Below are 14,394 nucleotides of genomic sequence, written 5' to 3' on the forward strand. Positions count from 1 at the left end.
CGGCGGAAAAATTCGATTTTGGCGAAAGTCGACTTTCCCCCCGAAAAAAGCCTAAATATGGCACATTGGCTTCGGGTGAAAATTTTTTTTTTTTTTTATTTCTGCATTTCTGGGGCAAATGAGGGGCGCAGTGGCATTAGGCGGGCCAGAAAATACGGAATCAGCGTTCACCCGGCGGAAAAATTCGATTTTGGCGAAAGTCGACTTTCCCCCCGAAAAAAGCCTAAATATGGCACATTGGCTTCGGGTGAAAATTTTTTTTTTTTTTTATTTCTGCATTTCTGGGGCAAATGAGGGGCGCAGTGGCATTAGGCGGGCCAGAAAATACGGAATCAGCGTTCACCCGGCGGAAAAATTCGATTTTGGCGAAAGTCGACTTTCCCCCCGAAAAAAGCCTAAATATGGCACATTGGCTTCGGGTGAAAATTTTTTTTTTTTTTTATTTCTGCATTTCTGGGGCAAATGAGGGGCGCAGTGGCATTAGGCGGGCCAGAAAATACGGAATCAGCGTTCACCCGGCGGAAAAATTCGATTTTGGCGAAAGTCGACTTTCCCCCCGAAAAAAGCCTAAATATGGCACATTGGCTTCGGGTGAAAATTTTTTTTTTTTTTTATTTCTGCATTTCTGGGGCAAATGAGGGGCGCAGTGGCATTAGGCGGGCCAGAAAATACGGAATCAGCGTTCACCCGGCGGAAAAATTCGATTTTGGCGAAAGTCGACTTTCCCCCCGAAAAAAGCCTAAATATGGCACATTGGCTTCGGGTGAAAATTTTTTTTTTTTTTTATTTCTGCATTTCTGGGGCAAATGAGGGGCGCAGTGGCATTAGGCGGGCCAGAAAATACGGAATCAGCGTTCACCCGGCGGAAAAATTCGATTTTGGCGAAAGTCGACTTTCCCCCCGAAAAAAGCCTAAATATGGCACATTGGCTTCGGGTGAAAATTTTTTTTTTTTTTTATTTCTGCATTTCTGGGGCAAATGAGGGGCGCAGTGGCATTAGGCGGGCCAGAAAATACGGAATCAGCGTTCACCCGGCGGAAAAATTCGATTTTGGCGAAAGTCGACTTTCCCCCCGAAAAAAGCCTAAATATGGCACATTGGCTTCGGGTGAAAATTTTTTTTTTTTTTTATTTCTGCATTTCTGGGGCAAATGAGGGGCGCAGTGGCATTAGGCGGGCCAGAAAATACGGAATCAGCGTTCACCCGGCGGAAAAATTCGATTTTGGCGAAAGTCGACTTTCCCCCCGAAAAAAGCCTAAATATGGCACATTGGCTTCGGGTGAAAATTTTTTTTTTTTTTTATTTCTGCATTTCTGGGGCAAATGAGGGGCGCAGTGGCATTAGGCGGGCCAGAAAATACGGAATCAGCGTTCACCCGGCGGAAAAATTCGATTTTGGCGAAAGTCGACTTTCCCCCCGAAAAAAGCCTAAATATGGCACATTGGCTTCGGGTGAAAATTTTTTTTTTTTTTTATTTCTGCATTTCTGGGGCAAATGAGGGGCGCAGTGGCATTAGGCGGGCCAGAAAATACGGAATCAGCGTTCACCCGGCGGAAAAATTCGATTTTGGCGAAAGTCGACTTTCCCCCCGAAAAAAGCCTAAATATGGCACATTGGCTTCGGGTGAAAATTTTTTTTTTTTTTTATTTCTGCATTTCTGGGGCAAATGAGGGGCGCAGTGGCATTAGGCGGGCCAGAAAATACGGAATCAGCGTTCACCCGGCGGAAAAATTCGATTTTGGCGAAAGTCGACTTTCCCCCCGAAAAAAGCCTAAATATGGCACATTGGCTTCGGGTGAAAATTTTTTTTTTTTTTTATTTCTGCATTTCTGGGGCAAATGAGGGGCGCAGTGGCATTAGGCGGGCCAGAAAATACGGAATCAGCGTTCACCCGGCGGAAAAATTCGATTTTGGCGAAAGTCGACTTTCCCCCCGAAAAAAGCCTAAATATGGCACATTGGCTTCGGGTGAAAATTTTTTTTTTTTTTTATTTCTGCATTTCTGGGGCAAATGAGGGGCGCAGTGGCATTAGGCGGGCCAGAAAATACGGAATCAGCGTTCACCCGGCGGAAAAATTCGATTTTGGCGAAAGTCGACTTTCCCCCCGAAAAAAGCCTAAATATGGCACATTGGCTTCGGGTGAAAATTTTTTTTTTTTTTTATTTCTGCATTTCTGGGGCAAATGAGGGGCGCAGTGGCATTAGGCGGGCCAGAAAATACGGAATCAGCGTTCACCCGGCGGAAAAATTCGATTTTGGCGAAAGTCGACTTTCCCCCCGAAAAAAGCCTAAATATGGCACATTGGCTTCGGGTGAAAATTTTTTTTTTTTTTTATTTCTGCATTTCTGGGGCAAATGAGGGGCGCAGTGGCATTAGGCGGGCCAGAAAATACGGAATCAGCGTTCACCCGGCGGAAAAATTCGATTTTGGCGAAAGTCGACTTTCCCCCCGAAAAAAGCCTAAATATGGCACATTGGCTTCGGGTGAAAATTTTTTTTTTTTTTTATTTCTGCATTTCTGGGGCAAATGAGGGGCGCAGTGGCATTAGGCGGGCCAGAAAATACGGAATCAGCGTTCACCCGGCGGAAAAATTCGATTTTGGCGAAAGTCGACTTTCCCCCCGAAAAAAGCCTAAATATGGCACATTGGCTTCGGGTGAAAAAAAAAATTTTTTTATTTCTGCATTTTTGCGGCAAGTGAGGGGCGCAGTGGCATTAGGCGGGCCAGTAAATACGGAATCAGCGTTCACCCGGCGGAAAAATTCGATTTTGGCGAAAGTCGACTTTCCCCCCGAAAAAAGCCTAAATATGGCACTTCGGCTCCGGGCGGAAAAAAAATCTATTTCTGCTTTTCGGGGCCTCCGAGGGTTTCACTCACATCAAAAACGTTAATCGATATGACAATTGGGGAATGTAAGCGAAACTAACTTTCATTTTTGAGGCCTTGCAGAGGCTGACATAAGCATTGACGTACTGAGCCTCAATACTCGAAGCCCGGACCCCTCGAATCACCCTCATTTCAGGCTGGAGTGAACGATGAAATCAAGCCTGTCCCAGGCCTGAGTCACTGAGCTTCGCCAAACCTAGGCTTGTTAAGGCTTGTTTCCATCGTCAGTCCATGTAATTCCTACCTGGAATATTTCCATATTCCCACAGACACAACCGAATGCCCAATATTGTGTCCAAAAGCGAACGCGTTCGCTCATAACTTGAAAATATCTGAACCCCTCTGAGTTCCGCCTGTATCCAGTCATCTCATGCAACATCTTTCTCAGCCGAATTTCACTTTTTGTCACAGGTATTAGCAACCTTGGCCCTGTCAATGGGCACATTGTCCTGCGGGCTGGCAAAAGGCTACACATCCCCAGCATTGGATTCCATTCTAGACTCACAACCGCATCTGTACCCATCGCCTCCGAACAATACATGGTGAGGCATTCCTCGCTAAGCATTTAATCGCCAATAATTTTTCACAAGCATCACCAGAGGCATTTAAAAACCGCAACAAAAAAAAAATGTGATTTGAATCGCACAGGTGGGCGTTCTCAGTGACGAAGCAGGAAGTCTCATGGGTGGCATCTCTCTCGATGTTGGGGGCATGGTTTGGCGCAATGATTGGAGACTGGATAATGCGACGTGGCCGTCGACTAGCACTGAGACTTACGTCCTTGCCCTTAGCGGCTGTTTGGCTGTTAACTGGTATTGCACCGTGCGTTGAACTTGTATTCACAACGAGTTTCATCGGTGGTCTCTGTTGTGCAGTCATCACAATGGTCGCTCAGGTAGAATAACCATAAATTTCAATCAGCAAAAAGAGCCTTTCCAAATAATCTGTCACCGATAATCAATTACTCGTGAATAATTGCTCGTCACAAAACAAAAAAATAAAACATTTTCAAGTGACAGGCCATAAATTTCCATCACAGGTTTACATATCTGAGATCTCAGTCCCTGGAATTAGGGGATGTTTATCAGCAATGCTCAAGGTCGTCGGTCACATTGGCGTTCTCTCCTCATACGTTGCAGGCTCATACCTCAATTGGCGGCAAAGTGCATTGGTTGTTGCAATAGCACCGACAATGCTGTTTGTTGGCACTCTTTTTATACCTGAAACCCCCTCATATCTTGTACTCAATGGCAGAGACGAGGAGGCTGCAGGCAGTCTCAAATGGCTACGTGGATCCCATGTTGATATCAAACAGGAATTACAAGTTATCAAGACAAATGTACTTGCTTCACGCGCTAAACAATATGAATTGACTTTTCGAAACAGTGTTTTCACACCGAGACTCTACAAACCCATTGCCATAACATGTGGTCTCATGTTTTTCCAGCGTTTCTCCGGGGCTAATGCATTTATATATTACGCAGTTATTGTTTTTAGACAGACACTCGGTGGCATGAGTCCACACGGTGCCATGATTGCTGTTGGCTTTGTCCAGCTTCTAGCTTCATTACTATCAGGTAATGAATTTAACTATTTGTACATCTGTATTTGTATGAAAGCTGTCAAATTTCATTAACAGTACTCAATTCATTATCATTAACTTGATTGTTCAAGGATTTCTCATTGACATAGTGGGACGTCTACCCTTACTCATAGCAAGTACAGTCTTCATGTCACTGGCATTAGCTGGTTTTGGCAGTTATGCATATTACAACTCCATGTCACAAAATTTCACCTACAATGATCCAACGTTAATGGGAAAACATGATTGGATACCACTGCTGTGTGTACTAGTCTTCACAACAGCGCTTGCATTGGGCATATCGCCAATTTCATGGCTATTGATTGGTGAGCTCTTCCCACTCGAGTATCGTGGCCTTGGCTCCAGCATCAGTACCAGTTTCAGTTACTTTTGTGCTTTTTTTGGGATCAAACTCTTCATGGATTTCCAGCAGGTAATCATTTACACATATCCCGTGATCATTGTTCCATCATTTTTTTTGTCATTTTTTACTTCCGAATGGAAGGTTTGTAATCGCTCAAATTTAAGTTTTCAATTTTTCATGTTATTTTTGTATGTGCGGATGTGTGGTTTTTTTTATTTTTTTTCGAATTTTTTATACGGGATCGCTCGCTCCGCTCGCCACCCCCATATGACCACCATAATCCTTATTCTGACCCTTGCGACCCTTAATCTGACCCATATGACCGTTAATCTGACCCTTGTCACCCTTAATCTGATCCCTGTGACCCTTAATCCGACCTTTGTCAACCTTATTCTGACCCTTGCGACTCTTAATCTGATCCATATGACCGTTAATCTGTCCTTGTCATCCTTAATATGACCCACATGACCGTTAATCTGGCCCTTATGACCCTTAATCTGAGCCCCGTGACCCTCATTTTAACCCTTATGATCCTTAATCTGACCCCGGTGACCCTTAATTTCACCTTCGTCAACCTTATTCTCATCCTTGCTACTTAATCTGCTCCTCGTGCCCTTCCTGCCTGGCCCTTATGACCCTATGCCCCTTAATCTGACCCTCGCGCCCTTTATTCTGACCTTCGTGTCCTTATCCTGACCCTCATGACCCTGATTCTGACCTTTTCGATCCTTATTTTGACCCTCATGATCCTCAATTATAGTCTTAATTTCAAATACCAAATTTTTATCACCACGAGTCGATTTGGAATTTTACAATATAGAGATATAGAGTTTAATGAACTCTCTTCATTGACACCAATTAAAATTCAATTTTTCATACAGATTCAAAAAAGCTGATATTTTTTTTCTAAAAATCGATTTTCAACGATCACTCAAAAAATAGTGGTCAAAATGAAATTAGTCGTGGCTCAAAAAATTTGGGTCTGAATGTAGAATCATTCGGTAGAACGAAATAATACGCAAAATTTTGACGACATTTCAACTGGTGATAGTACTATGACATGAAAAAATAGTACAAGAGAATAGTGAAATAAGATTTTTTAAAAAGACAACCCATTCGGAAGGAAATCGCTAATTAATTAGCAACTATACTCATTTGTTTAAAAAAATACTATTATCCACTTGTTTTGTCTCATCTTCTACAGCTACTTGGACTCCACGGTGCGTTTTGGTTCTACGCAGCAGTTGCCGTATGTGGTTTATGTTTCGTTGTTTGCTGTGTCCCAGAAACAAAGGGCAAACAACTGGACGAAATGAATCCGGACTATGCACAAGCACGGTAGTACAAGGCCTCCCTCACTGGAGGGCTATCGAATTTAGAAAAATCTAACAAACCATTACCAAGTGGTGCATATCCAAACCAACACGATCCACGTAAACTCTACAACGTTAATACGGGTAGAATATATAATCGTAGTCGCACACTCCAAGATCACTTGGCAAGTGTATTTCAATCTAAACGAAATAATCGTAAGAACCTGTCCGATTATTGGAGAATTATGATGAAGAAGACTAGTCGTATAAGCAATCACATCGGTGAATTTATACAGTCCCATAGTTTTTTACCAATTAATGGAGAGCGACAGAGAAGAAATGCTGGAAGAACAATGTGTCAGGATAATACCCATAAATTTGTATGTTCAAGTGAATATCAGATTGAAGATAATTTTAGTTCAACCAACTATCTAAAGTCTGACATAACTCAAGAAACTGACAGCATCAATATGATGTTTAGAAATCAAACACATCAGTGTGACCAGGATAATTGGTCCAACGAGGCAACATTTTCATATCATCGAAGTATGCATATCGATAAATACGAGAGAAACTCCAATTGTCATGTTGCTGTGGATGAAAATAGACTCGATAAATATGATCACGAGCGCCGAAGAAAACGAAGAAGACCGACAATGCGAAATGCATTACTGGATCATCCTTTGAATATCGATCAAAGGCTACACTCGAGCTTATCACAAAGTAGAATTAAGGATTATTATTCAGACTTGGGAACCAGATATTCAAGTAGAAAGTATCCCAGAAGCCTTGAGGATCTCACTGATTTAGAAATGGAGAGGATATTGGAGAGGGATACGACATTTCATCTGCCTATTAGAGCACTGAGATCACAGGAATCCATACTGGAGCGTTACAGAAGGCGATACGAGGAGAGTGTAGATGACAGAGATGAAAATTATTGGAGGCTGTATCAGAGTTTATCTAGATTAGACAAGATGATGCCGAGGGATAAATATCCACCCGGCAAAGTCCATTATGAGAGAGAATATAAGATATACGGAAGAGATACTGTTGCACTTATTTATTACAAAACGTGCTATTTGTGATGCTTCAATCCACTGTTTACTATTTTAATCAATGGATTGAAATCAGTAGATCGAGGTAATGATAGGTTGATGAAGTGGAAATGACATTGAAGACGCTGGACGCTCATGTCACGATGGCTCGTCCATGTTTATTTTCGATAATTGAGCAGAGGATCAGAAAATTATATCGATTATATCAAGCATTGTAAACGATCATGCTGCGAAGGTCGAATATTTCCATACATCGTGCCTTGTCGCGACGAAGTACATGAATAAATTAATCATGACAATATCAGCATTGAAACAAACTTTAGGTCTAAATCGTAATGAGGTCTCGGGAGATGAAAAAACTACTGGAATTATTGGATATTTGGCGACACAGACCAATGAAAACCTATATTCATTCCCATGGTGTTTAGTCTTAAAAACCATGCCTCGCTCTTTTCAGAATTTCAAACCAGAAAAATGTTTTCTCAAATATTATCGTAAAAATATAAAAGCAATATCAAATTAATTTTTGCCATTATGGAATGTAAACTACGATGGGAATAGGAATTTTAAGACATGTTTAAAGATACGAGGCGGGGGCGCCGTCATTTTGTCATGCCCTAAGCGGCTGTCAAGATGGCGGCGCTCATCGGTCAACCACCTCGAATCTTTGAACATTTCTTTATATTACTTATCCTCTCTGAATTAGATTTTTTTCTAGAAAAAAAGATCTTAAGAATTTGAAGCTTTGTGATATAAACCAATGAGAGCGTCTATTCACTCCAATAGTGTTCAATGTTAAAGATAAAATGCATAGACAGCGAGTCTCACGCTTCTCAGAATTTCAAACGAGAAAAATGTTCTCTCAAATATTATTATAAACATATAAACGACAGCAGAAATAGTAATTTTAAGACAAGTTTAAAGATGCGAGGTGGAGGCGCCGCCATTTTGTCATGCCCCAAGCGGCTGTCAAGATGGCGGCGCCCACCGGTCAACCACCTCGAATCTTTGAACATTTTTAAAAATTATTTATTCTCTTCAAATCAGATTTTTTCATCCCCGTTTGGCTGAAAATTTATGATGCAAAATTATCCCCGAATTTCAGTAGTTTTTTTCACTCCCAATGACTTTTATAATATCAATATCGATATTGCTGGATAGATAATTCCGGGGTTGCCAAGTTGATACGAAACCACCGGGTATATGGACATTCTATATTTGACCACAAAGATACGAATCAATGATTAAAGAATATAGATTTATAATATCACTTATGAGGTCTCAATTAACGATATTAAATCGTATCTTTCGTATGAATGTAGATTATCAGTGTACAGAGTGCATTAGGATGGCGATGACGACGGAAAGGATGTAGAGTGAATCGGATTTCAAGATATCCGAGGGTTGGACCACGTGAATATTCGTAGGGTAAAGATAAACTGAAGATAATCAGACACATAGACATGTATATTCGTTCGCTATTTTTAATTCCAATAGCTGTATTAAGGTAAGAACAATAATAACCGACAATACGAATCATTGCCAAATTTGGGAATATTAAATAACTAATGTTAATGATGAATAACTGAGGGTAGCATAATGTATGAATATTAATGCCCCGTACTTAGGGTATCCTGACACAACAGTGGATACTCCCTAAGATTTCAGCTTCGGGGGAACTAATTTCACGAATTTAAATCGTCGGGAAGCCCCCGCTCATACGCCGATGGCTCGACTGAGGATGAGGCGGAACAGAGAGAGAGAGAGAGAGAGAGAGAGAGAGAGAGAGAGAGAGAGAGAGAGAATCTATCTATTGCGCATTCCTGCCGCGCACAGGGGCCCACGCACGCTTAGATCGTCAATGGTGGGGGAAGTCTACTTCCCCAACAAAAATCTTAGAGAAGTGAAATCGTAGGGAGTGTCCACTGTCTTAAAAATAATTGTCATGAATACCCAATGTTCAAAAATCAAGGTCAACTTGTGATTGATTCACAGAACAAAATGATTTCCTTACTTTTGTGAGAGCAATTGATAAACATAGAATTTAAAATAAACCTAGAATAACGACAATAATGAACAACCTTCTTGACTTGAATTATCATAATTACGAGATTAATTTTTTGAGAAAAATTCAACATAGGTTTTTACGAATATATTGGTATCTAACGTAATGCTCAAAGGCTCTCGTGCCGAAAGATATTTTTTAAGCGATAACTGCTATTGTGAGGGGATTACTCCCAAATTTTCGACTTGCATTCTCGGTTATGACTTTGTGTCCAGCTTTGTTGAGATTTTTATGCTCTTCTAGGGTTTCACAAGACATTGAACTATTTTTCATTTCATGTCTCAGAGAAAATAAATCAAACATTGAGTCACTGCATTGAAATTTTTTGAAAATCCTTCACGATCTTAACGATTTCTCTCTCAATCTTCAAAGTTACTTCGCAGTCTAGGTCCATCCATTCTTGTACAATAAGAATTGAAACAAGACAGACGGAGCTCACGGGTTGAATGCATGCAACTCCTCTCTAGAGGTCAGATGGAAAAAAATAAATAATTTCTTTCTTCTGTACATACTGTTGTACAATTACTTCCTAGATAAACATAAATCTGCACTATGCACTTTTGCGAATTGAACATGTTCCCAATGGTAAAATGCAAATTTATAGAGGCAGAGTTAATTTAGGCGAGTTTTTAACATGACATTGTACAAAATTAGATTAATTTTTTCACGCCAATAGGAGCATACGGCATAGACAAATTATTGTACGAAATTCTACAGCTATATTGTACATCAGAACGGACTAACTTTTTTATGTTCCTTATTCCGTATTTCCTTTAGACGATAGGATTTACGAGTATGGGGGATCTATCTGTACTTGTTTATATCGATATTTTGAGTAACTGAATCTTAGGGCTATCAATTACACGTAAGAACTTTGACAATAAAGAAGATCAAAGTAGGATACAATGATGGGGCTGAGCCTAGCGGAATTTTCGCCAGCGGAAAATTCGATTTAGGGGATTTTTTAGGGTTGAGGGTCAAACAACTGTGAGCAAATTTTTTCCAGGTGCTAACGAATTTGGAGACACCTAGATTTCCCTAAATCGAATAGTATCAGCTTCACGAAATCAATAGTGAAAGGGTAAAACGTTTCAAGTCGATTGAGTCCTTCGCTGAATTATCGAGGAATATCTCCGAATCTAAGAGAGATACCGAAATTTTCGTAATGACCTTTTTTGCTGAGCGAGTTGAGGACTACAAAAAAGGTCATGAGAACAATTTTACTATCCCTCTTAGATTTCGAGATATTCATTGAAAACAAAATCTACTTGAGCCGTTTTACCGCTTCACTACTGAAATTATTTTTTGTTTTTGCAATAGTTGGTTGGATTATCACATCCACAAGTAATTTTTGCATTTTGCAAATCGTGAAAGAAATATTGGAAAAGGGTCCCAGACACTGAAGAGCATGTTTGAACAATTTTCACTGATAAAACATGAAAAATCAACAAATAAATATGAGAATTTTTATTTCTCAGCTTCAAAGCCATACGCAGAACGCCGAAAACTATCTGAAACCTGTCAATATCGCATTCTAATATTTGTAAACGTGTGCTAAAACCCCGCAAGAGTGTCTCCCGAAATGAATTCCTAGATAAAGTGAATATTCGCAAAGCTTTCAATCGAAGGCATATGAGACAGCATTGTTAACTCGCCCGAGAAAGTGCAATTTTTAAAGGAAGTGTAAGTGTCCAGTACTCATCGAAAAAAAAAAACATATTAGAGTACCTGACATGTACATTTTATAAAATTTCATGTGATGGAGCCGGAATTACCGAGAACGGATAAATTTTCTAAACAATAAGATGACAATACTCGTAGCTCTGGCTTTAATAGTTTGAATATTTTTGTAATTGAGCATAGATTAACGATAACGTATGTTCATCTGTGTAAATGTTCAGTTTTAAACTGAAACAGGCACTGTAGATGAAATCAAGTCTTCGAGGTTTCTATAGCATACGAGCATTTATTTGCATTCATATTTTTAACTGATTGAGTCGAAAAGAATTATTAAACAATACTGAAGGTATAACGATAACTATTTACACGCTTATACATGAACTTAGTTAAGAAGTCTTGGGAGAGAAAGAAAAACAGCTGAAATTTAAGGAAAACTTCGTGCCATGAATTCTCAGCCAAAAGGGGGTGGAAAAATATGAAAGATGGCTTCAAAAATTTGTTCCTTTTTGTAGAAAAGGATTGAAGTGAATTCAGAGTGATTTAAAGAGGATAAATAATTTTAAGAGATGTTTGAAAATGCGAGGTGAGGGCGCCGCCATCTTGAAAGCCCCTCGGGACAGAACAAGATGGCGGCGCCCACGGCTGTTAATCACCTCACGATTTTAAACACTTCGAATAATTATTTGTGATCTCGAAATCACTTTCAATTCGTTTTATCCAATTTCTGGAGAATGAACAAATTTTTCAAGCTATCCTTCTGATTTTTTTATCCACTTTTGGAAGAGAATTCATGACGAAAAGTTTTCCCCACATTTCGGTAGTTTCATCTGAGTTCCGAGGCCTCTTAAAATGTCAAAAGAAATCAAACTGAAACACCAAATGGGAATCTAAAAAAATATTTGAGATCTTTTTTCAATAAATATTGGTAGAATAAAAGTAGTACCGCCGGTCTAGGTATGAAGACATACGTGATATTTATTTATAGAACTAAAGTAAAGATAATGTTAATAATTAAGAAGAGAAACAATAAATCGTGAATGCCTGACGATACATAATGTTAATGCAATAGAGACGTGTCTTTGTATTAAACTGAATAACTGTAAATACTTGGATCTCTGATAGCCATTCGTCAATAATGTGTCCAGAAATTGTCGCTGCTCTTCCTTATACTTCGTATGGCAGAGATAAGTCGCTTATTCGGGATTTAACGAGTGCATATTTAAGTTAAGAACGATATGAAGGTACATTACGATAGATTATCGAATAGACAGTATTAACGAAGTGTATACACATCTGCGATTAATCTTAAGGAGAATTTTCGATTGATTTCCAAGTTGAAAATGTTGCGTGTTTGTAGTCCGTGGAAATAAATATACTCATGATATGGAGAAATATAAGGAATATTCAAACTTCAATTTGTTGGGTTTTATTTGTTGTTTTAGATCAGGTGAATTTCCCGTGTTTTCCCATTTTTGAATTTCAAGTGGGAAATTTTCAATTTTTTTTTTAATTTTCGCAACTAAATTCAATGTTTTGTGTCCATATGACAATGAAAATGATTGAAAATCGTGAAGATTCAGTCAATTTTCATTTTTTATTTTTCATCTAGTCAAAATTCAAAAGTCTATTTGCCTGAATTTTTCTGATCTACATCAATTTTCATGGGATAAATGAACTGAAATTGAGTTTTCATTTCTTTTTTCGTCAAATTGTGAATTTTTAATAATGAAATTCCTTCAAATTCCAAAGAACGTTGTGATTTAAGGATAACCAAGTACTTATTTGAACTTTGCATTTCTGAATTTGAATTTAGATATTAAAATCTGAAAAAAAATTAGTTTTCTTTTGAAGAAAGATTAATAAAATAATTTTAAAATTGCAATTTTTGAAAATTACGAATATTTTTTCATAAATAATTCATGAACAATCGATTTTCCACAATAAAAATCAATTGTTCGGAATCGTAACAAATTTGTTCATATTCAGAAAGTTACCAGAAATCGAATTCATGCCTAAAAAAGAGGTTTTCGAAAATTTAAACTATTTCCTAAAATTTCACATGTATAAATTCACTCCACAATTTTCAACTAAAAAACCTTCAAATTTATCTGATTTCTGTTGATTTTCATTGTACAATTGAACTAAAATTCAGCTCCCATTGTTTTACTCATTAAATAATTACTTTTCAATCACGAAAATCCTCAAAATAGACCACAGCAATTGTCACTTGATTAAATTTTCAACTAAAGTATTTCCCATTATTCGATTTATCCTATTAAATGAATAAAAGGTTAAAATAAAAATTGTGAAGACTCACCGAACTGAGGAATTGACATATAAGTCTCGCAATCAACCAAGAAGTGGCCACTTTGCACAGCACCGAGGGCTAGAATTCTCTTCGTCAAGAATTCAATGGTCTGCGGACCCGTACGATTTTCCATCGTGGGAAATTGCTGCAATCTATACAACAAAAATCTCTCAATGAATTCCATCAAAATGAGATAAAATTGTCTTCCCTCAACTGTCAATAACTCAAGATTGACAGAGTGAAATCAAAAAATTTTTTTCTCATTTTGAAGATATTCTTTGGCCCTTCAAAACGAAACGTGACTCGTCCAAATCGCGTCATTTTATCCAGAGATATTCGTGATAAAAAAAACACACGTGAGATAACCAAAAACGACGAATCCCAGAGATTCATTTTCTCGCGATAAATTCAATTTGTAAATAAAATGTCATTAATTTCAAGTACTTACACAGTGACTCCCATCTTGACGCACTTCTCAACACAGTAATAATCACAAATATCTGATGAACAAATTGTTGTTATCGAAATTCAGCCATTCACCGGCACAACAAGCGAAAACCATAGACAGATAAATGTCTACAGCGAAAACAATCGAAATGAACAGGGAGATGGGAAAACTCGTTTGGTGAATGCAGCTGTTTGTGCTTCGCGTGATAGTAAGGTTGCTCGCAACGTAACCTACATGAGGTACAGCATATTGACCGGTTTGTGCTGCCCCCCTGATGCATTTTCGAATCGAATGAATTGTTGCAAGAGAGTGCCCCTCAAATGAAGAAATATTTTAAATCCGATCAATTAACCCCTCATGTATAGATATTCCAAATTTTTATTTTTTTCCTCATTGAAATAGTTTTGAAGAAAATTGCGGGCTAATAAAAAACATTTGCCAGTTAGTACTTTTTTTAAAATAAATTTTTGAAAAATCACCCCTGAATAAAAAGGCGTTATTCCCCATATTTCATTATTTCCAAAAAACTTTATCACCAATCGGTAGCAAATTGTGTGAAGATTTTTGCGAGTTAAGAAAAAATCGTCAATGCACTCCTATTATTGTGTAAATTAACAATTCCAATTTCAACTGAAAACCAAAGTTGATGACCAGAATTTGTAGCAGAGATGTCAGACAAGATATGAATGT

At 38.5% G+C, this 14,394-nt stretch overlaps 2 protein-coding genes across 2 annotated transcripts in view; both read right to left on the reverse strand.

Moving 5' to 3' along the window:
• The window catches only part of LOC107044507 (mediator of RNA polymerase II transcription subunit 20), a 34,058-nt gene extending 20,235 nt beyond the window's left edge, over window positions 1-13,823 (reverse strand). Inside the window, exons 1-2 of the mRNA XM_015266411.1 lie at window positions 13,705-13,823; window positions 13,266-13,408 (exon numbers count right to left, since the gene is read on the reverse strand). Coding sequence (XP_015121897.1) covers window positions 13,266-13,408; window positions 13,705-13,718 — 157 coding nt within the window. The 5' untranslated portion in view covers window positions 13,719-13,823. The remainder of the gene's footprint in view (window positions 1-13,265; window positions 13,409-13,704) is intronic.
• The window catches only part of LOC107044509, a 58,102-nt gene that overhangs the window by 41,642 nt on the left and 2,066 nt on the right, over window positions 1-14,394 (reverse strand). The window lies entirely within an intron of this gene.

Source organism: Diachasma alloeum, unplaced genomic scaffold (assembly GCF_001412515.2).
Source record: "Diachasma alloeum isolate Michigan unplaced genomic scaffold, Dall2.0 Dall_scaffold_00753, whole genome shotgun sequence".
Lineage (NCBI taxonomy): Eukaryota > Metazoa > Arthropoda > Insecta > Hymenoptera > Braconidae > Diachasma > Diachasma alloeum.